At 59.5% G+C, this 21,055-nt stretch overlaps 1 protein-coding gene across 3 annotated transcripts in view; it reads right to left on the reverse strand.

Annotated features, from left to right (window-relative positions):
* CAPZB (capping actin protein of muscle Z-line subunit beta) overlaps positions 1–21,055 on the reverse strand; it is a 121,462-nt gene that overhangs the window by 8,231 nt on the left and 92,176 nt on the right. For all 3 annotated transcript variants that reach the window (XM_045859639.1, XM_045859641.1, XM_045859640.1), the window contains 2 exons: positions 9,205–9,346; positions 8,706–8,822 (listed from right to left, as the gene is read on the reverse strand). In XM_045859639.1, the coding sequence (XP_045715595.1) occupies positions 8,706–8,822; positions 9,205–9,346 (259 nt within the window). The remainder of the gene's footprint in view (positions 1–8,705; positions 8,823–9,204; positions 9,347–21,055) is intronic.

Raw genomic sequence — 21,055 nt, forward strand, 5'->3', positions numbered from 1 at the left:
GGCCTGGCGATTTCCGCAGGGCTGGACTCCGTTCGGGACACCGGGCTTTCAGAAAGCCACGTACCAGGTGGGAGCCCACCTGCTCAGAAGGTCTGAACACTCTGACCCTAAGAAATGGGAAAGAACCGGGGACGCTTCACACTGGGAGAGGACTCAGGAGACCGTGGAGGTGGGCGGGACGCAGCTCCAACCCACGTCACTGCCAAGGGCCACGAGGGACCGTCACTCACGGGATGGCAGGGCCGTCTGTGACAGGCACCTGTTCCCACAGCAGCGAGGCCTAGGTCACCAGAGGTGCCTTAGGAGAGGGGGTGCCCCCTGCCAGACACACTGCAGGAGGGGGAGAGGGGCGGCCTAGAGCCTGTGCCCCCACACGGCTCTTCCACGGCTGCGAGCCTCACCCGTGCAGGGCAGGGAGGTCCGGCTCCGGTGACGCTGCCCCGGGGAGGGGGTCCAGTGGAAGCCAGGGCAGAAACGCCAGGCCGGCCGGCCCCTCTGCCCCAACACCGGGCCTAGGGCGTCCCGGGCACTTCCGGGGAGCGTGAATGCTCAGACGCCGAGGGTCCCCACAACACAGGAGACGTGAGCGTGCTCGCAAACTTGAAAGTGGTAGCTACTCCCCACCACTCCAGGTCTCCCACACCCCAGCCGGGGCAGAGCCTACATGTTTGCCGGAACATTCTCCGTCCTCAGCAAAACGCTGTGCCAGGACAGCTGGCGCACGTCCATGCTGGATGGGGTCGGGAGCACACTCAGAGGAGGGATGAACCCTGTACACCCACCTTCAAAGTGGACTTGTGGACGCTGACACCCTGGGCCTGTGCGCCCCGCCCCCCCATGGGGAACTGGTCCCCAACTAGACTGAGGGCGGCTCAGGGAGCTGTTCTCCTGGGCAGGCAGGGGCCTGGGGGTGGCGACACAAATGAATTCCGGCCTCCTGCACATCAGCCCCCCCCACCCCCCCGGCCCGGGCTCCAGGCAGAGTGCCGATTCCTGGAGACCCCAGGAAGTGACGGAGCTTGGACTTCACTGAGGGGCCCGTTTTAAACCAGCACCAGGGGTGCGGCGAGACCAGGACTGTTGGCCAAGGGCTCTGGGCCATCAGGGTAGTAAGTCAACTTCCACGACCAGCCCAACCTCTGGGAGAGGGAAGGCTGAAGCCACGGGACACTCAAAGGTGAAGCAGGTTGGGGGCGGGGGGCAGGTGAAGGGCAGGGGATTTGAACCCGAGGAAAAGGCCCGCGGGGACCGTGGATGGAAGGAAGGTGGGCTGGCGGGAGGGGTGGGGGCCTTGGCACGCGGACAGACAGGCCTCCACAGCCCCGCCGACTCCCCGACACCTGCCGGGGTCAGCTCTCTGGCAGTGCTGACCCACCAAAAATAGAGCTATTTTTGCAATGCTTGTATTATTACATCCTCGTGAACGCGGGTGCCAGAAGAAAACATTTCTATATGCTATGGCCGCGCAAATGTTCTTCCACAAGGTGACTCCCCCCGAGTCTGAAGTCGGGCGCCACCCCCTCTCCGTGCCTGGGTGTGGGAAGGACTCAGGCAAGTACCTGGACAGCAGGTTCTCCTCCAGGGGGGCCCCAGCACCTCCCACTGTCATGAGGCACCGTCACAAGGCACTCCTCGTTGAGTGTGGCCCGCAGGGTGGGGCCCTCCCTTCCCCTCCCCTCCCCTCCCCTCCCCGGGTAGGCTCCTCGCCTGGAGGTCCTGCTGTGAGGGCCTGGGCCTGTCCTGGCTCCCCTTTCCCCGCCCCTGCCTGGCGCTAAGCGAGCTGGTACACACACACAGCACCCAGAGTGGTGCCCGGCAGAAGGACGGCCTCATTCCCAAGGCTTTCTGGTCCTGGCTCTTGGACAGAAGCAGACGTGCCTTCCCGGTCCTGGTTACGGAGCTATGCCCGGGCAGGAGCCGGGCCGCAGGCCCAGACTGGACACGCCGTCAGGCCCAAAGACAGTGCTCAGACAGCCTGTCAAGGAAGGTTCAGTCTGCCCAGTTCCGGGCAGTTTTCACTGAGCCCGAAACTGTGTATAGTCTAGAAGAGGGGAAAGCCTCTGCTCCCAAGAACCGTGGGGCGGCGGGAGTGGCTGTTACTTATCAGCCGTAAGCCACGTGTCACAACGGTTCTGTTTCTGTTCCAACAACGTTCCCAAACGGGTGGCACTGGCTCCACGGAGTCAGTGCCAGGTTTCTCCGTGGAGAAGGGACGGGGCTGGTCCCAGCCACACGGCTGGAGCTGCCCCACGGTCTGGACGACTCGGAAAACTTTTTCTGCCGTGCGACTGCTCTGCTTGCTTAACTTCGTCTGCGTTCTGCACCAGAGAAACCAAAGACGGGCCACAATCCAGGACTCGGAAACTCCAAGCAGCGTCGATCAGTGCCTCATCGCCTCCCCTGCCCCCGCCGCCCCAGGATCTCCCGTCCCTTCCTCTCCTGTCAACAGTCACACTGGAACCGCTGCAGGGGGGAGGCAGTCTGGGGCCGGCTTTCCTTCTCGACCGGGTGCCGGGCCACTCCGTCCCAGGCCATCTGCTGTAGCATCCGTGCCCTGAACCCACCTCCCTCCCAGGACACGAGTGCACACGAGTGCCCAGGACCACTGGGGCTGAGCCGCCCTCAGTGAGGAAGCACCCCCCCACCGCCCCGGTAAAACACGGCGCCTGGCCTCAGCGCCAAGTGCGAGGGGAAGAGGGTTTCCCTGGGAGATGCCCGGGCAGGTGCCTCTCCCGGAGCTGCACCGCGTGAAGACACATCCCGGCGCCTCCTGCCGAGTGGGGAGAGCTCAGCTGGCAAACGACCGGCCTGACCTCCCCACTCAGCAAAACATTCCACCTTCGTTTCTAAATATTTAGAATCTGGAAAAAAAAACCAAACGAACATCTGCAGGGCCTGTCTCCGATCGGAAACCTTGCATCGTTCAGAGATTTACGGTCTTGCCTCTTTCCCACGTCTCCCGCTGTCCAAGTGACCTCTTCCTGCACCTCCCTTCCCGCAGGTTGGCGCTCGGCGGCAACAAGCCTCCCTGGCGGGGCCCGGGTGGCGGTCTGCCAGAGGGCACCGTCCGCCCTCCTGGCCTGGAAGGACGGTGCCACCTGGCTATGACACGCTTCCCCGAGGGCTGCCGTTCACCTCTCCCGCCACAGCCGCGGGGTTTGCCGGAACACTATCCATCTGCTTCGCTTTCCAGCTGCGTCCCTGAGAGACACCTTTTGTTGGAGCGGGGAAAGGAAAGGCCAAAGCGGAGGAGACGGGTAAGGACGCCAAGGGAGCGCGGCCTGGGGCGCACGCGGTCTGAGCCGGCTGCGGTGCGGCACGGCCAGGCGTGAAATGCGGCTCCAGTAATCGTCACCGTTAAATGTACCAACCACCTAAAGAAAGTCGGTGAGCGCAGCTTTCCAGACCATGCATTCACGTGCACTCCTGTAAACCATCTGAACTGAGAAGGAGGGGCTGGGGCAGGCCAGGAAGGCCTGGGCGAGGGTGGGGCCCTGGAGAGGCCCCCGTCAAGATGGGTGCAGGAAGAGGAAAGCCAGGGAGCTCCGGGGGCTGTGACGCCCATGCTGCGGCGAGGCCTCGTGTCCAGAGGAAAAGCCGACCCTGGACACGGCCGGCTCGGCGGAGGAACCCGTGTGAGGACGACCCCCCCTCCAGAATGTCTCCTGACCCGCCCCTCCTCCTCTGCTCCTCCCGCCTTTGCCCTCTGTTACCTCCCGCCTTGTGAGTGACACAGCCTCCCCCACCAGCCACCTGGCCACAGGTCAGGGCCCTCCAGCCCTCTGAGGCCGCCCCTCCCAGGACCTGGCCACCTTCCCTGGATGACTCTAATGGCCGCCTCTGCCAGCTGCCCTCTGTGCCAGCGGCAGCAGCACCATCTGAAGACGCAGATCTGAGCAGACCACTCCACTACCTCTGGTGGTGGCGGGCTCGCATCCGGTCAACCTCCTTCCTACAGGAGAACCCGAGGAAGGGCACACCCACAGGGCGATGGCGGACCCCCCCCCCATGGGACGCCGTAGCTCTGGCCCCACTCTCAGTGCCTGTTTCTGGGGACATGGGGCCACGACAGCTGCCCGCGCTGGGTGCCGGAGGGGGTGCCAACAGATGCCACTGGGCTCCCACGGGGCAGTGGGCTGTCTACACTGAGCTGACTGCCCCAGGCACTTCTGTGAGAATGCTTATTTAGCAATCTCCCGAATGCCAAGTAGAGCAGACAGATTAAAAACAAAAAGCATAGCCCTGACTGGTATAGCTCACTGGACTGAATACAGGCCTGAGAACCACAGGGTCACCAGTTCGATTCCCAGTCAGGGCACATGCCTGGGCTGTGGGCCTGGTCCCCAGTAGAGGGCGCATGAGAGGCAACCACACATTGATGTTTCTTGCCCTCTCTTTCTCCTTCCCTTCCGTCTCTCTAAAAATAAATAAAATCCTTAAAAAAAAAAAAAAAAAAAACTTAAAAGTGTAGGCCTATTTTTTTTTCTAGGCAGACAAATCTGGCTTCAAATCCTGACTGCCTGCTCACCACGGGAAAATGCTTAACCACTCTGAACCTCAGCTCCCTCGCCTGTTAAATGGGAGTGACGACTCTATTTTGCCTACGGTCTTATCAAAAGAGACAGCCTGCACAGTCATGCGTATTCACGCTTTGTTACTGATTTGCTCAACCTTCCCAGAACCCCTCGCCTCCCGCCCCAGGCGACCACAGCCGTTTCTCCAGGGCTCATCTGGGGCACTTGGCACGGCCCGCAGCCCGTGCTCCCCGTGGTTTGCTCAGAGGCTGCGCGCCATTAACTCAGACTCGTCTCCCGCACGGCCTCCCCGCCCCTCCTGGTGCAGTTACTTACGCTGGAAACCTGCCCCAGCTTTAGTGCTCCTCAGATGAGTTCTGTGGCCGGCCGCTGGGATGATGACAGAAGCATGAGCTTCCTCATCAAAGCCCAAGAGCACAGGCAACGCAAACAGGGCCCGCGGCCCGGCCCGGGGCGCTGAGGACAGCCACTCGTCAGGCCTTGTTTGGCTTGGCAGGAGGCGCTGCTCGCGGCGAGCCGGAACCAGACCCCGGCCATGGGCTGACAGCTCTGATTTAAACTACTAGGAAGACCGAGGATTAAATATTTGTCCAGGTCGCTGTAAACCGGGTGGAACTCTAAACACTGCGGAGCGGTAAGTGATGCAGGAAACAGTCTCCGGATACAAGTTTAGGATTTTCCACCATTACCCAGGTGGCAGGGCGTGGGGGAGGCAGGCTGTGGTAGGGCTGGCTGCCTGGGGGTTCGGCGCCACTCCCCAGGCTGGGGTTCCTGGAAGACCAGGGCCCATTTCCATGCAGAAGGGCGGGCTCGGGGTGGCGCGAGAACAGCCCTGCCCACAGGCCCGGGGGCGGGGGGGGGGGGTTCTGCACCGAGGCTCCAGGAAGCACCCCAGGCACGCTGGCTCACAGCACGTTTGCCTGCCATGCGGCTTTTCAGGGGCATGGAGATTCTTCCGTGAGGAAACTGCAAATTCGCTGGAGTTACTGCATGCCTGCTTTCTGGCATATACACTGTCCGTCAGTGGCTACTAAAAGCAGAATGATCACCTCTCTGAACTAAACCTGATGTCACAAAGAACCCTCACACAGGCAGTAACCACCAGAATGGGGACTCGGGACAGGAGGCCCCCCCCGCCCTTTACACAAAGCAGCCAGCACACCAGTGCAAGGCTTTCCCCAGGGCAGGGTCGTCAGGGCCCTAAACTCGGGCACCTAAACGAGGGCCTTATGCCTGCTTGGATGCTTCAAGCAGCATCTGAAGCAGAAGCTGAGACAAGCCTGCTCCAGGGGAGGCAGAGCCTTCCAGTCCGACCGCCTGCACAATCTGACTCAGACGCACCTTCTGCAGCAGGGGAAGCAACCACGAACGGAGGGGTGTGGCCTTCCATCCTGCCCATTTCCCAGGGAATGGGGAAGGGCTAATGGTGGGATCAATCACCAGCGGCCCACGAGGGGGTCAGGTATGTCTGTGTACCAGAGCCTCCACGAGACCCACAGAGACGGGGTTCAGAGAGCATCGAGGCTGGGGAGCCACCTGCTTCCACGTGCCACCACTTGGGGCCCCCAACTCCGCGAGGAGAGAGGTTCTTCTGCTTGGGACCTTGCCCTCTGCATCTCTTCGTCTGGCTGTTAACTCGCACCCCCTAACATCCTCCATCATAAACCAGTGAGTGAGGGAGTGAGTAAGCAGGTTTCCCGAGTTCTGTGAGCCTCTCCAGCAAATTAACGGCACCCAAGGAAGGCGCTGGGGACACCTCTGATTCACAGCTGATCAGTGAGAGCACAGGTGACAATCTGCACTTGCAACTGGTGCCTGAAGGGGGTGTGCACGTGTGCATGTGCTCGCGTGTGAGGGACCTGATGCCGCGGAGTGTCCGAATGAAGCTGAACTGTGGAACACCCCACTGGTGCCTGAGAAGTACCTGGTGGGGGCATGGGGACCGTGCCCCTCCCCACGAAGCACACAGGTACAGAAGCCAAAAGGCTAGCACTTGTCAAAATTTAATGTGTGCATAAAGTGCCCAGAGAACATTGTTAAACTCAGATCCCAATCTGGTCAAGTTTGGGCAGGGCCCGAGGCCTCTGCATTTCTGACAAGCTCTGGGGTGGTGGTGGTGCTGGCCCTGGCCCTGGCCTTGGCCCTGGGCGAGGCCGTGCAGGGCAGGGCGCGGAGGCCCTGGCACTGCAGCAGGGGGACTCTCAGAGAGCTGGCCTGCCCCAGACCTGTGGATGGGCCCGCTCCCGACCTCGGAGAGGGGGATGGAGCAAAGCACCGCATCTCACAGCACGGAAGGAGCTGAGGTACCAGGACATGGGGAGCTCGAGGAGAAAGCCACAGCCAGGCCTGCAGTAACCTGGTCCCACGAGGCAAGAAGCCAGTTGGGGGGTCGGCCCACCGTGACCAACCAGAGAGCTCGAAGGGCATTCAGTTGAAAATAAACAAGTAATGGTGGATTACAGCTGACTAAATAAGCCGACCTACAGGAAAGCACCCTGAAGAAAACGCTCGCCAGCAGGAGGTCTGTGCCCGAGGGCTCTGAGCCTGGCCCAGGGCTGACTGATTGGGGCACAGAGTCACCGTGGTTAATGTGCAAGGGACAAAGCCAGAAGCAGCAGCTAACACCGGGTTCACTGAAGCCAAGCTTCAACATAGCCGACACCAGCAGAGTGGCTAAAAATGCAAAACGTGAAGATAAATGTACAATCTCATTTGGAAAAAGCCTGGCTGCATAAGAACAGACTGGGAAATCCCTGGACCCAAAGGGGTTCGCGGGACAAAGATGGGAGCAGGTGCCAGCGGGCAGCTGAACGCTCAGGCAGCGCCAGCCGAAGCCGCCCTGGGCCCACTTTGGAGGACAGGCTCCATGCCGGCTGCCGTTCTGCACAGAGGCTGGAGTAAGGGGACGGGCTGTCTCCCGAAGCAGCGCGCGCCCCATCCAGGGAGGACGGCAGGAGGGGTCCTGTCAGGTGGGGAGTGACCGCTGAACTCTCGCAATGTTGAGACCCTGCGACTCAGGCAGCCCTTTGATTGCTCTGGCCAAATGCACTCCCTTTTCCTTTACGAGGTGAAGGAGTGCTCTGAGCTTTGAAAGGTGCCCTGCAGCAGGGGCCGGCACTGGGGGACGTGGTGCCTGTCACTCAGCTCCATCCTCGGAGTGATGCTGTGGTGGGGGGTTGGGGGGTGGTGGCCAGGCGGCACCCAGCTGAGCAGAGAGCAGGCTGGCCACCGTGCTTGTCAGTTATCGGTCCCTTCCAGGCACTTGCACCAGGAGGCCAGCAAACTGGCTTAGATGCTTAAAGCAGGCATTCCTTTGCAATGCCTTTAAGCTTTTATTTCAGCCTTTTCTCTCCTTTTGGGGGACCTGGCTACTGTCCCCCTGCAGCCTGTTGCAAACTATCTGGGCTGACCCTCTGGCTCTGCAGTCATGCTCCACACTGCCCATCCCACCTGCATGACACTGTCCCTCGGTTCTCTCTGCAGAAAGCACCTTCCCACCAGGGCCTGCTGCCTGCTCACATCCATCCTTCCTGCACTGTGACAAGCAGCCGGACTTTACTCTAGGAGAGCACACCCCCTTTTCCTTCTATAGCACCACGGGCAGCCAGGTGACCTAAGTCTGGCCAGACCATTTCCTCCCCCGTAGCCTCAGGACGTGATTCTGTGATGGCCCGGCAACCAGCCTGGGCGAGTGAGACGTTTCTGGGGTGGAGTAGACCTGCTCTGGAGGAGCAGCTCTGTCCCCCAGAGGACACAGGGACACAGGAGGGACTCAGGGTGCCAGCGGCATCCTCCGCATCCCAGACCCAGCCGTGCTCAATGAAGCCTGAACTTCTCGGTCATGGAGCTGCCTCATTTCAATTTCCTGCTTCAGTCCGAGTTCTGCTTCTGTCATTTGCAACCAAGAGTCCTAATACACAATCTACGTCACAGCTGAGAAGTCAAGTCATTCTAGAATGTTACCAGCAGTGTGTCCTAAACGTCACAGGAGCATTGTAATGTAAACACCTTCAACCAAAGAGAAAACCTCCCGTGACTGAACCTTGGACTCCCTGTGGGGAGGTCGTGTCAGGCACAGACGCTGGCCCAGGACCCCTCTGTGGGGACAACCGCCCACTCGTCCCCACAGGCAGCTCTGCGGCTGGCACCTGCGGGCACTGGCGACCCTACCTGTCTGGTCAGGCTGCCTCCGAGGTTCATGGTGCCAGAGCCGGATTTGTTGGTTTGCAGCCATAGCATCACCGTGGAGGTCAGCTTGTAATGGGCAGTGCGACCACTGGACTTCTCCTGGGGGACGAGACAGGGGTCAGAGCCGTGCGCAAACCCCAAGCTAGAGAGAGCCTGAGGGGGCCCCTGCGTTCAGGGTCATCCTAACGTGACCCTTCCTATGACATCACCACCACACTGCCTTTCTCGTAAAACCCCTGATGGTGTTTAAAGGAACTGAACCCGCAATCACGTGGATTCAGTTCTTCTGGGACCTTCACCAACTACTGCCGCCCTGACTCATCTGCATCCAAACGGCCTCGGGGCATCTCGGGAATTGATGGGTTTAAGTACCACAGCACCCCAGCACCCTCCTCAAGAAGCACCTGCCGGAGCACGGGGCTGCACAGTCCGCGGGCATCTGCAGCGGAGGCCCTGGGCCCGCAGCTGCGGGGCGGCGTACCTGCACTTCCACCACGTGGATGGAGTCCCAGCAGCCTTTGATCTTCTTTGATCCGTCTCCAGCCTTCTTTATGAGGATCACTCCCGCGAAGCCGTGATCCAGATCCCAGAGGTAGACAGACGAGACGCCGCCTTCAAAATACCTGCAGGAAACAGGCCCGCGTGCCCATTAGGTGTTAAGTCCGTCAAATTACAGACCACAGCTCGGGTCCTGGGGTTGTCACTTGGCCGAGAGCCACCCAGGCGTCTGTCTGGAGCTAGGGACCCTCCCTGCGATGGTTCCAGGGCTGACTCTCGCACATGTCCTAAACATATACCCGATGGTCAGGGATGGGGGTGCCGCCTCCTTTGGGGGCCACAGAAAGAACACGGCTTAGGAGCCCTCAAGATGAACCTGAGCCTGCGCTCTGCCAGGCACTCCAGGCTTTGTGGTCTTTTATCAGACTTCTCTGGGCTTCAGATTCCTCCCAGATAAAGGACCCAGCAACGCGTGTGACCCGACAGACACGCAATGGGGCCACTACTATGGAGTCCTCACTGCTGCCCAATATTCCTGTTCTGTGATGGCTACTTCACAGGCGACAAGGAGAGGAAAAAGCAGAGCAACAAACACCCGACTCCCACCCAGAACTCTGCAGAGCCTGGGCACCCCGGGCTTCCGCGGTTTTCCGGAGCAAACTGCTGCAACCCCCCAGCCAGGAACAAGGAGCTTAGCTTGGGATGGCGCTTTCCCCGAGGCCTGAGCCCACAGGGAAAAATTCCTAGTTAAGACCAAATGCCCCAGGGAAAGAGAAGGCCAGAGGAAGAAAGGAAGGCAGGCCAGACTCCCAAATCCAGGAGACCCAAGCCGACGGCTGTGACAGAGCCAGGCTGCTGAGAGTCCAGACGAGGAGCGCAGACAGCACCGGAGGACTGTCACCAGCGGGGGGACGTGCAACACCTCGGAATCCCCCGACGACCAACTGAAACCAGAAGAATCTCATCTGGTGGCTAACTCGTCCTTTTTTTTTTTTTTTTTTTTTTTTAAGATTTTATTTATTTATTTTTAGGAAGGAGAAGGGAGGAAAACAGGGAGAGAAACATCAGTGTGTGGTTGCTTCTCATGCACCCCCTACTGGGGACCTGGCCAGCAACCCAGGCGTGTGCCCTGACTGGGAATCGAACCAGCAACCCTTTGGTTTGCAGGCTGGCACTCAACCCACTGAGCCACACCAGCCAGGATGGCTGGCACATTCTCTACCAGAAAGACTGTGGCCTCTCTGACCCCAATCAACCCCTGCTCAACGGTGTGGCAGGCACACTCTGGGGCCCGCCGGGAGTGCGAGCTTAGACGGGAGGCAGTGAGCAGGCAGCGCGGCCAAGGTGAGCATGGGCTCAGGTCAGACGGGTGTGGGACTCGGCCCCGGCCCTCCAGTGACCAGCTCTGCTCCTGCGCTTATCCACCCGACAACCATTTACGAAGGGCTACCAGACAGCACCCGTGTGAACCGGGCCTTAGGACTGCTGAGACGAAGCCAGTACAGGAAGGGAGATGCCTGACCGAAGATCACTAGTAATTTTAATTAAAAATAAAAAAAAGAACTGAGAGTAAACACATCTGTGACTTACACCTCAACAGAGTTGTTGTATAATAAACATATACGTGACAAATGTTACTGTTGAGAAAACGCGGGTGAAGAAACACAAGAATTCTCTGTCCTTTTTGGTGTGGAGGTCGGTATGTGGGGAGCAGCAGCGAGACAGCGAGACCAAGGAAGCAGCCCTTCCTCAGGGTCGCCAGCCGGCCACCTGGGCGCCGCAGGGCTCTATCTATCACTGCTGGCCTGCCGGGCACCCGAGGGTCCCCACCGAGGCTGCTACCCTCGCCCCTCCCCACAAGGATCCTCAGGCAGCCTGTGCCCGCCCACTGCTGCGGCCACCACCACATCCTGTCCCCACGGCTCCATCCCAGCACCGCTCACTGTGGTTAAGTGTCAGGTGCAATTCACAACACTGCCACTTCCCGCAAGTCACGCAGAGGCAGGTGAGGGCAGGCCTGCCAGGGCCCCACAGGAGGTGCCAGCCCGGGCTAACTGCCGGCCAACAGTGGAGGCCGGGAAGGGCTTCGGTTCCAGACCAGCACCAGTGTAGGGCTGCGAGGGGAACGGGGCCCGCCTGTGGGGGCCCAGAGCTCAGGGAGGTTCTTTCTCTTGTTCTAACCCTCTCTCCAGCACAGCCCCTCCCCTCCCCCACAGGGTCCCTGGGCAGAGAGAGCAGACAGGTGTTTTCCCGCAGGACCGGCCTGCAGGGGGCTGCACACACAGGCCAACCTGGAAGGCCCCTGGGACACGCGGAGCCCCAGAGCGCTCAGGTGAGCTCGCGGCAGGGAGGGCTCCGGGAGCCCTTCTGGCTGGGTGTCCTGGATCTGAGCAGCTCCCTCGGCTCAGGGTTCACCGGGAGGCGCCCCCGCACTGACGAGGGAGGAGAGGAGCAGTCCGCAGCAGACCTGAGCACCCGTCCTGTTGGTGCGGACGGCTGGGTTCTCCCGCCCGGTTTTCCCTTTCAGTCTGCTTGCAGGGCAAGTGAAGCGGCCTCCCATCAAAAGGGAAAGAAACGACCACTTGAAAACACTTCGGCCTTTCCTGTGCTGGCACGAAGGACAGGCCGATCACTCCCCTTTCCGCTGGCCATCCTGGAAGGCAGGCTTGAAGCCCAGTGGGCATTTTCGTCCTTCCACGCCCCCCCTACAGCTTGGGGCCCCAACCCACTGCCCGTCCCCAGACTGGACAGTGGCGGTGTCCTCGTCCAAGTCTGGCCGCCCTGTGCGCTGGGACACCGGGGAGAACGGGCCAGGCTGTCCTGGAAGGGAACCAGGAGAGATCTCGGTGGCTGCACAGCCCCTGTCGACGACACCCGGTGACCGGGTCGGAAGTGCCAGGCGGCCTGCAGTTGACCCCCTTGGTCCGATCCCTCAGACCTGCTTTCTTTCAGAAACGAAACAGCGGCACAAATGTTTCATAAGGCGGAACTGGCCCCTTCCAGCCCAACGCCCGTCCCTCCCGGGGCCTGGCTCCCGCGCTGGGCAGCTTCTTTTTGGCTTGCTCGGCTTCCTTGGGGTCACGCTGACCGGGCCCGGCGTTTCAAAGTGCTGGGCGCAAAGGAGGTGAAAATGCAACCTAAACCCGGACCCCCATGTGGGTTCCTATTCCCCCAAACTAAAAAAATGTACTGCAAGAACACTATAAAAAAGGAAACTTAAAAATTGGCCCACAGGACCATCTATCAACTTAACCCATAAATCTGGTTTTTCCAAACTCCCTTCCAGTCTCTGTCCAGATGCATGGTTTTCTGTGCAACTGTACGCCCAGCAATGGCACTGCCTGGAGTCCGGCTTTTCTCGCTTGGCACAGAACCGCCAGCACTTTTCCACGGAGCCACGCGGGGTCTGTAACTGTTTCTAACGGGGGGACAGGACTCCACTGGGCAGTGTCCTAACTCAAGGTCGACCTGACCTTCAGTGAAGAAGCGGCAGAGTCGGAGGCGGCGGTGCTGTGGAGCTCAGCGTCACCCCACTCCCTCTCCCAACACCCCACGCCTCCGGATCCAGAACAGACACACACTCCACCGGCCCAGAGCGATCTCGAGGGACTTGAGCAGCTGCAAGTCTCGGCCCAAGGGGCCAGGAAGGAGAGCGCAGAGGGCTGCGAGGTCGGGAGGGGCCTCCGGCGCCACCACAAAGGCCGGCCCTCGGACCGGCGTGGCCAGGGCCCAGCGGCCACTGGACACACAGAGAGCCCCCGCCGCGTGCAGTAGGACCCTGCTCTGTGCGGGAAGCACTAATCAAAGAGGGACCTCGACCCGTTTTTGAAATTTATTCTTACCTACTGTACTTTGATCATAATGACACGAAACAGGAAAAAACATAATTTTTACGGGGTTCGCATTTACGAGTTTTTACATAAAGTCTTTTGTGGGTATGTTAAGAATGTGCTAAAATGTTGTCTGAAACCACAGAGAGTCGTCTGAGGAGCTGCCCGCCAGAACTAACAGCGCACACATGGAAGCACTTTAACCGGCCTTTGTATATTTAATGAGTCAAATAGTATTAATATTGTTTAAATGCTAACATGCCATTTCAATAAGGTGGCTCTACCGTCGCCAGCAGCTCGCTCTTGGGCCTCGCACGCCAATGCGAGCGAGCGATCAAATGTGGCCGGGCTGCGGGGGACCGACCAGGCCCTGCCCGGGCTCCGCCCCGCTCCCGCTCCATCATTTCCAACCCCCACCCGGACCGCGGCTGGAGCTCCGGAGGGAAGGCCCTCCTCCCACAGTGCGGTGTCGGGTCAGGCGAGCGGCTGGGAGAGCACCTTCACCGCCCGGAGGCCCGAACACGAAAGCCAGGCCCTCCTTACACCAGCGTCCCCCACACACAGTGAGAAGGCACGTGACCTGTTGGGCGGACAGCACAGGGACCGCCGTCAGGGAGACTGTGCAGAAGCCACCTCGGAGAGTCTTGAACTGTGCAGCGGCGGGGCTCCCGGGGGCTCCAGAAACGACAGGAAGACGGTCGGACCGACCCGGGAACGACTGGAGCGAAACTGCTGGGGTCCCGCAGACAGGGAGAGCATCTGCCGGGTGGCAGGGGCCCGACACGCCGTGCTGGTGGCTCTCCAGTCTCTCCTCCGTGAATGCTGACGTCTCCCAAGGCAAACGGAACTGCAGGGAGTTCAACAGCGGGGACTGGGGAGCCGGGGCCGCTCTGGGTTGGCTTTATAAACGCCAAAAGACCGGGGACCCCTCTGTGCTGGGTGAGCCAGAAGCAAAACACAAGATCCTCAGGTGGGGCTGACGATTCACCCGCAAAGTCAATTACAATTAAGCACCTGGCTGAGTTTATTATTCTCTGTCACCAGTTAGATTCCTGAACTTGGACCAGCTAAGAGCCTAATGTGTCAGTAATTCTCAGAGTTCTAGGTCGTTTCTCCTTGAAAATCACTCTTCCACTTCGATAATGTCACAGTCACGTGTACAGATTCTACGACCATAACTCTTCAACCTCAGGACTTCTGGGGGAAAGGAGAAAAAACATAATACTTCACACTCAAAATGACCTGCTTCACAAAAGAAGAGAGAGAAGAGAACACTCCAGCTCCCAGAGCTCTCTGGAGTGCCTGGAGCCGTGGGGCGCGAGGAGACCGAGGACGGAAACTCGTGCCGGGAACCCGAGCTGTGGCTGCGCACCAGCCAGGTCCCGGTCCTGGCCGACGCTGGGCTGCAGGTGGGACGGGAAAGATGAGCTGGAACAGACTCTGAAGTTGGCCTTTAGTCCTTCTTTTCAAGTCGCCTCTTGAGAGGACAGCCAGATCAGTGCTTCTGACACAGAGGTCCCCAAAAGGCGAGCCCCAGGCCACAGCCCTCCACAAAAAACCCAAAGCCAGGACAGACCCGCGGGGAGCAGGGCCTTCTCAGGGTCGCACAGTCGCTGTCTTCAGCCACAAACAGGCCCGGCTACCTCCACAGGACGGGCTGGGCGGCACTGCGATGACTGACACCTGCCGTGCGGGGGCTCGGGCAGCAGCCCCCAAACTCAGGCAAGTCAGGGAGCACTGTAGTAAGGGGAGCCCCCGGGTGAGGAAGTGTGAGGGGCTCTCTCCTGCAGTCACTGCAGTAAATCAGCCAAGAGGAAGGCAGGGAATATGCATTTGGCACCAACGCACCAGGGCCTGCACGAGGCAGACGCAGCACCACAGTGCACACTCCTAACAGTCTCATCAAGTTGGGTCAAAACCCTGCTGGTGACAAGGGACGCACTACTTTGCACCAAGGCGACCATTCCCCTTTCAAATCATTCAAACAGTTCTCGCTGGACCTGAGTGAAAACGTCCACCTACTGCCTTCAGGAACCACACAAAACCGGAACTCAGCGCCCTTTCCTCGTGCAGTCCTTTAAACATCTGAAGACGGCTTAAATAAACCCCGAAGTTTCCTCCCTCTGACCTTCCTGACCTTACGCCACTCCTCACAAGACCTACGTGACTGTAAGTCCCCACACCTCGGCCGTCCTCCCCCTCAAGGGCACGAGAACAGACACCAACGCCCGATGGCATGTGCACCACGCGGGACCAGCATGACCCTCACCGCGGAGGTCCCCATCCAATCTGGGGCGCTGGACCAAGTGCACCTGACCGGCAATGGCGCCCGAGCTACACGGCCACAGCCTGAGCTTGCCCTCGTCTCAAGTATTTCTTTGTCTTATGTGTCGTCACGAAACTGCCTCCCACGTCCTACACTTTTAAGGACTGGGTGGACTGGACCTGCGTACACCACTTTCCACTCAAATCTGTTCCCTTCGGTCCGCACAGACAGGGCCTTCACCATTTCAACGCATCTTCTGCACGGACCGCCTCTCCGAACCTCAGAGTTCAACACTTTCCAGAGAGAGTGCTGCAGGCTGGAGTGACGCTGCTACGGGCAGCGGGCGGCCAGCTTCTGGGGGAAGACCGGCTGTCATCCGAACACTCCTTTCCGCCGAGGAGGACACAGACAGGAAATGACCACGGCCTCAACTCTGGCTGGAAAGGAGGGGGCTTGGTAGGATGGATGAGGGGGGAGAGAGAGGGGACAGACGTGGGCTTGGCCAAAGTGCCAGAGGAAGAGTCCAGACTAAGAATGTAAATTTCAGTGCAGTGAAAACAGTGGAACCCGTCTTGTCGCCAGGGCCGAGCCTGGACACTGACCCTCACGAGGTCGGCCCGCGGCCACCACCACTCCACGAGACCCTCACCTTCCTCACCCTCCGGCCTCTGTCACGCTCGCGCCCGCAGTCTGATCCGCTGCTACGATCTCATTGCAGAGTCGCAGCGAGAGCTGTGACAAGCGGGCAGGAGGACACTCGGGACTGTTAGCGGGCGCTCGGCCAGGGCACCAGCAAGGGAGTTACATGCGCCCTCGTTCAGTCAGAGACCACCAGGCCCGACGGCTGACCTCACGGCAGAGACCCGCAGAGCACCCACCGCCCGGGGCAGAGCCACCCCACCAGCAGCTGCGGCTCTGCCCCAAGACAAAACCCGTTTGTGTTCCCCCAGTCTGAAAAAGAAAACAGCCCCCCAGCTACTAGCAGTGGTTTGCTCTATCTGATCATCCTCAACGTCCTTGTAACATGAAAAGGCACCTGGTACCCACAGGTGGGAACAATTCAATTCCACTCCAGGAAAAAAGAAAAATCTCCAATTTGCTTGGACAGGCATCTGAAACCTGGCTGCCTTCCTTGCAGGGCAGACCAGCATTCCTTCTGCGCTGGCTCCACACTGGCCACCGTCCAAAGCAGCTAAGTGCACCTCCTGTCCAATAGGAGGGTGTGGGTGCTGCCCAATGGGTGCAGCTTCTGGAAAGCCCACAGAGAGCAGCAGAGGGTAGGCCAATGGTGAGAGTGTGTGGGGCTGGGACACGTGAGCCCCCCCCCCCTCAAGGATGCACTAGAAAGAGCACCGGCGATGGCGGCCCAGAGGCAGCTCCCGGCCACGGAGCCCACAGGCACGCCACCACTGGTGGCTGTTCACGTCCAAACAGTCTTCCTCCCTGGGCCGAGAGGGCAGATCTTCCCCTCCTCCCCCTAACCTTGGCGCGTTCTGAACTGCCCAGGGAGCGAGGTTCTGCTTGCTCTGTGAACACAGCCCATACCCACCGCCCGGGGGCTGGAGCTGGCTCCGCACCAGACGGAGACAGGTCAACACTTGGCTGCGGGCTGGCCGTGTCCAGCTCCATCGCCAAGAGCCGCTCGCCCTCCCCACCACAGCCTGTGCAATGTGTCCGAGAGTCTGCCCAAGACACGGGACAGGCATTCTGCCCCAGTTCCTTGCAGGACACACAGGTGCATCCACCCCTGAGCACACATACCAATGGGCTTAGGCAAGTGTGACTTTAATGCCAGTAGCACTTAGAAGCCCACATCTGGACCGCGGCTGCAGCGCTTTACAGCCTCTCTTTACAAGGCTTCCCCACCGCCCCGTCCCCCAGACCTGAAGAGAAACACTGAAGGCCTTTTTGGAAACAATGGTGCCGCTGCAAGGGCTGCCAATCTGGCTCTGGGGTCTGCCCAAACTGTCTGTGCTCAGAACCACCGTGAGCACCTCCCACATCTCTGGAGGTACTGTGAAAACACTGCCATCCCCGCTTAGCCTCCTGCTCATGAGAGTGCGGATGGTTAAAGCCTTCTGGAAGTTCAACGTCAAGAGCTGCTGTTTCTGAAAACCCATTCTGGGTCAGGGGCTTTGCATACATTACTTTACAGTTAAGAATCATGACACCCAGAGAGAGGAAAGGAACGCACCCAAGTCACCGAGCCGGGAAGTGGGCGGCTGGGGCTGGGGTGTGGCTGGCCCCACGTGGCTCTGGTCCAGCCTGCGAGGTTGAGTTGAGGTGAGTTACACACACACAGGCAACCAGGCCGCTGCACACAATGCCGCCTCGGGGGAGGAGAGACTCAGAGAAGGGACAGAGGAGTGGCCAACAACCGCCCCTCAGGGCACGACACTAAGTACCCCGCACTGGGAATTCTGAAAAGCAGGGTCCTCCACCTCACTGAGATCCCCAGCTGGATCCCCAGGCCTTGAGGACCCCAGCCTGGGAGGCAGCCCGGGAAGCAGCCTGGGAGCACAGGGTCCCTGGCAGGAGCCTGACCACCAGAGGGAGCTGCTCCTTGCTTCCAGATGGCGTCTTCACCCAACACGTGGACTGCACAACCCAAAGCATGTGACCGTTTCCACATGGCTGGAGGAACCCAGGAACTCGGGGGGAAGCGGAGTCCCAACGCCGACTCGGGGGTCATGTTTGGAGCAAACCTGCCTTCTGCACAGGCCTGCTTCCCACTTCACCTTCTTTCAGCAGACAGAAGCGGACAGTGCGTGTCAGGGCAACCAGACCCCGCACTGCAGTCTCAGGGTGCCAGGTGCAGGGGACCTGCAGTGCACGCTCCCTCACCAGCCTCCAGCCTGAACTCCCGCACCCAACACCCCCTCGGCCCCTAAGTTGGGCACTGGTACCTCGGAAACAGAGGAAACAGAGGCTCAGAAAGCTTACTTACCTGACCCAAGTCAGTCAGTGAGTAAAAGCAGAACAGAGAATCAAGCCCGAGTTTCTGCCCAAACCCTTCCCATTCTGCACTCTGACCTGGACACAGTGTGGGGCGTCACAGATTTCTGAGGGGGTGCCTGAGCCTCCTGATGGGCACCCCGCCACCCACCATCAGTCACCTGCTTCCCAGATCCCGCGACTTCTGTTTCTTCAGAAGACTGTGCGCCGCCTTCTGCAGTTCCCGCCAGAGCAGAAACACGGCAACTCCCCAGGCACGACGTTCCCGTCCGAGGAGGCACAGCCCTCGGAGCCCGGGGACTAAGGCCGGGGAAGGCAGCTGGACACACGGAGTTCCGGGCACCCAGAAAAACAAGGCAATGGACTTGCTGCCACACACAAACACGGACGCCCTTGCCCTTCCTGGGCCAGTGTTGCTCAGATGTCAGATGACACGGGGACGGACGATGGAAGGAAGGAGCACAAACAGCCCCGGCCCTAACGTGGCCCCAGGAAGGGGAGAGGAGGCAGGGGCCAGGGGCCAGCTTGTCTGCTAGGTACCCCGGCCGCTTCCAGGAAGGCCTGTGGGCTCCCGGGACCTGCACGCGGTGCCAGCCTTGTCTCCTTCTGTAAACGCCTTCCAGACAAGCAGGGCTGATTAGAAAAGCTAATTAGAGCCTTTGAAGATTATCGCAGACCTAAAGCAAGGAAGAACACAGCACGCCTTCCCGCCCGGGACTCCAACTCCCCTCCCCACCATTCTGGCCTTCATTAAGCTCTGATTTCAATCAATTGCACACCCACTAAAATTAACTTATAAGGCCAATAAATTGCAACGGCATGTTTGAAGGTATTATCTGCTGCAAGCCAAGAGCCGAGGCCTGCAGAGTGCGGGGCAAGATGTCTGGCACACATGGGAGTCATCACCGCCGGGAGAAAGCGGTGCCAGCCCCTCGGTCAGAACATCTGGTCTCGGCGGAGCCCGGGCCGCCAGAGGCAACAGGGAGACATGACGCGAAAGCCAGAGCTCGAGGGTTCTCAACTTTTCTGGGAGCCTGAAAAATCACAGCCCTGATCTTGGGGTTCACGGCAGACAACTGGTGCCTCGCACCACATGGGAGATGTTTCTCTGGCAGCTTCAAGTGCCCACCCCTGGCCAGTGGCTCAGATGGTTAGAGAGCTGTCCCGATACACCAAGGCTGCAGGTTCGATCTCTGGTCAGGGCACACAGAGAGCAACCAATAAATGCATAGATAAATGGAAAAACAGATCCATGTGTCTCTCTAAAAAATTAATTAATTAAGGAATGAAGGAAGATCCCAGTCACGTGATGAGGTTCTATAACTGACAGGCTATCCTAGGCTCCGGCCGAAAAAAGCAGAGTCAACTCTGCCGAGAGAGAAGTGACCCCACGTGCCATGTGCCCCAGAGCCTGCCCGTCCAGCTGCCCTCCCCAGCGCTGCGTCCCAATGGCATTCCCTGGACTGAGCTGGGCCTGTGAGCTGGAGGTGGAAAACCATCCCGGGGCTTGGCAGAGAAGAATGACAGTGGTCTGCATGTTGGGTCCAGGGCGGGAGGGATTGGGGGAGGGAATTGATGAAATTCAAAATGACTTCAGAGTAGATAATGACCTCACCCAGCCCCAGCAGAACATGCCTGTCCTCAGCAAAATTATTTTAATCTAAAAATGGGTGGGAGGGGGGAGAGGTGGTTTGTCACCCTGGCTGGTGTGGCTCAGTGGATCAGGTGCCAGCCTGTGAACCAAAGGGTCGCCAGTTCAATTCCTAGTCACGGCACATGCCTGGGTTGCAGGACTGGTCCCTAGTTGGGGGTGCACGAGAGGCAACCAGTTGATATATATCTCTCACACACCGATGTTTCTCTCCCCCTCTTTCTCCCTCCCTTCCCCTCCCTCTAAAAGTAGGTAATTTTTTAAAAAAAACAACGCTGTTTGGGTCACATGAACAGTTCCCTGACAGTTCCTTTCCTGGGGGAAGTTACTAGCATGGCCCTTCCTGCCACTGATGGCGAACACGAAACTGGCAAGCGTGGGAGGGAGTGAGGGCGAGGGTGAGAGTGCAGCAGAGAGCTCTGAGCAGCAGGGTCAACCAAAGGAACTAATAGCTCCAAAGGGATCACACGCAGGACACACAGCTCTGTCCCTACCGCCTCCTGCCCCCACCCCCCCGGGACAGAGCCACACTCCCGCCTGCTGGCACATTGATTCCATCACGGAGAAATGCTGCGTGTAGGCAGGGAAGAGGGGATGCCACACCCCAACAGCAGTACAAGCCGGAGGGCCTGCTAGTCGATCTGCTCCCTCACCCGGACCATACCAACTCCATGTGCTGGCAATTAATTCTAATTCCCTGCAAAGTCAAAGCCTTCACAGGCCCGGGAGCCAGGCCCAGAGCCCAGGACAGGATCCAAGGCCCCCTCTCGGGATGCTCACGGCAGAGAGGAGCCTCTGGTGGGGCTCCAACTCACTTCAGCTCTAAGTTTCGGCAGGCTCACTGGGGTCCCCTCCCCCTCATCTCCCTAAGGAGAATGTCAGCGCGCCCCCTGCCGGTGCCGCAGGGGCTGCATCTGCCTGTGTACTGGATGGTGGCAAAAATGCCCCTAAGTTCAGTCTTAAGGCACTCTGTGTGTGTGTGTGTGTGTGTGTGTGTGTGTGTGTGTGTGGTGGGGGTGGGGTGACAGGGGACCCCACTGTGGAGCAGGGGAGCACACTGCTGGCCTCCAGGACAAGGCAAGGTCCTTCCAGGGAGCAGGCCGCCCCGGAAGGCCCCCTACAGCACAGCGCT

This window comes from Phyllostomus hastatus, unplaced genomic scaffold (genome assembly GCF_019186645.2).
Source record: "Phyllostomus hastatus isolate PE091 unplaced genomic scaffold, TTU_PhHast_1.1 phas_scaffold_182, whole genome shotgun sequence".
NCBI lineage: Eukaryota > Metazoa > Chordata > Mammalia > Chiroptera > Phyllostomidae > Phyllostomus > Phyllostomus hastatus.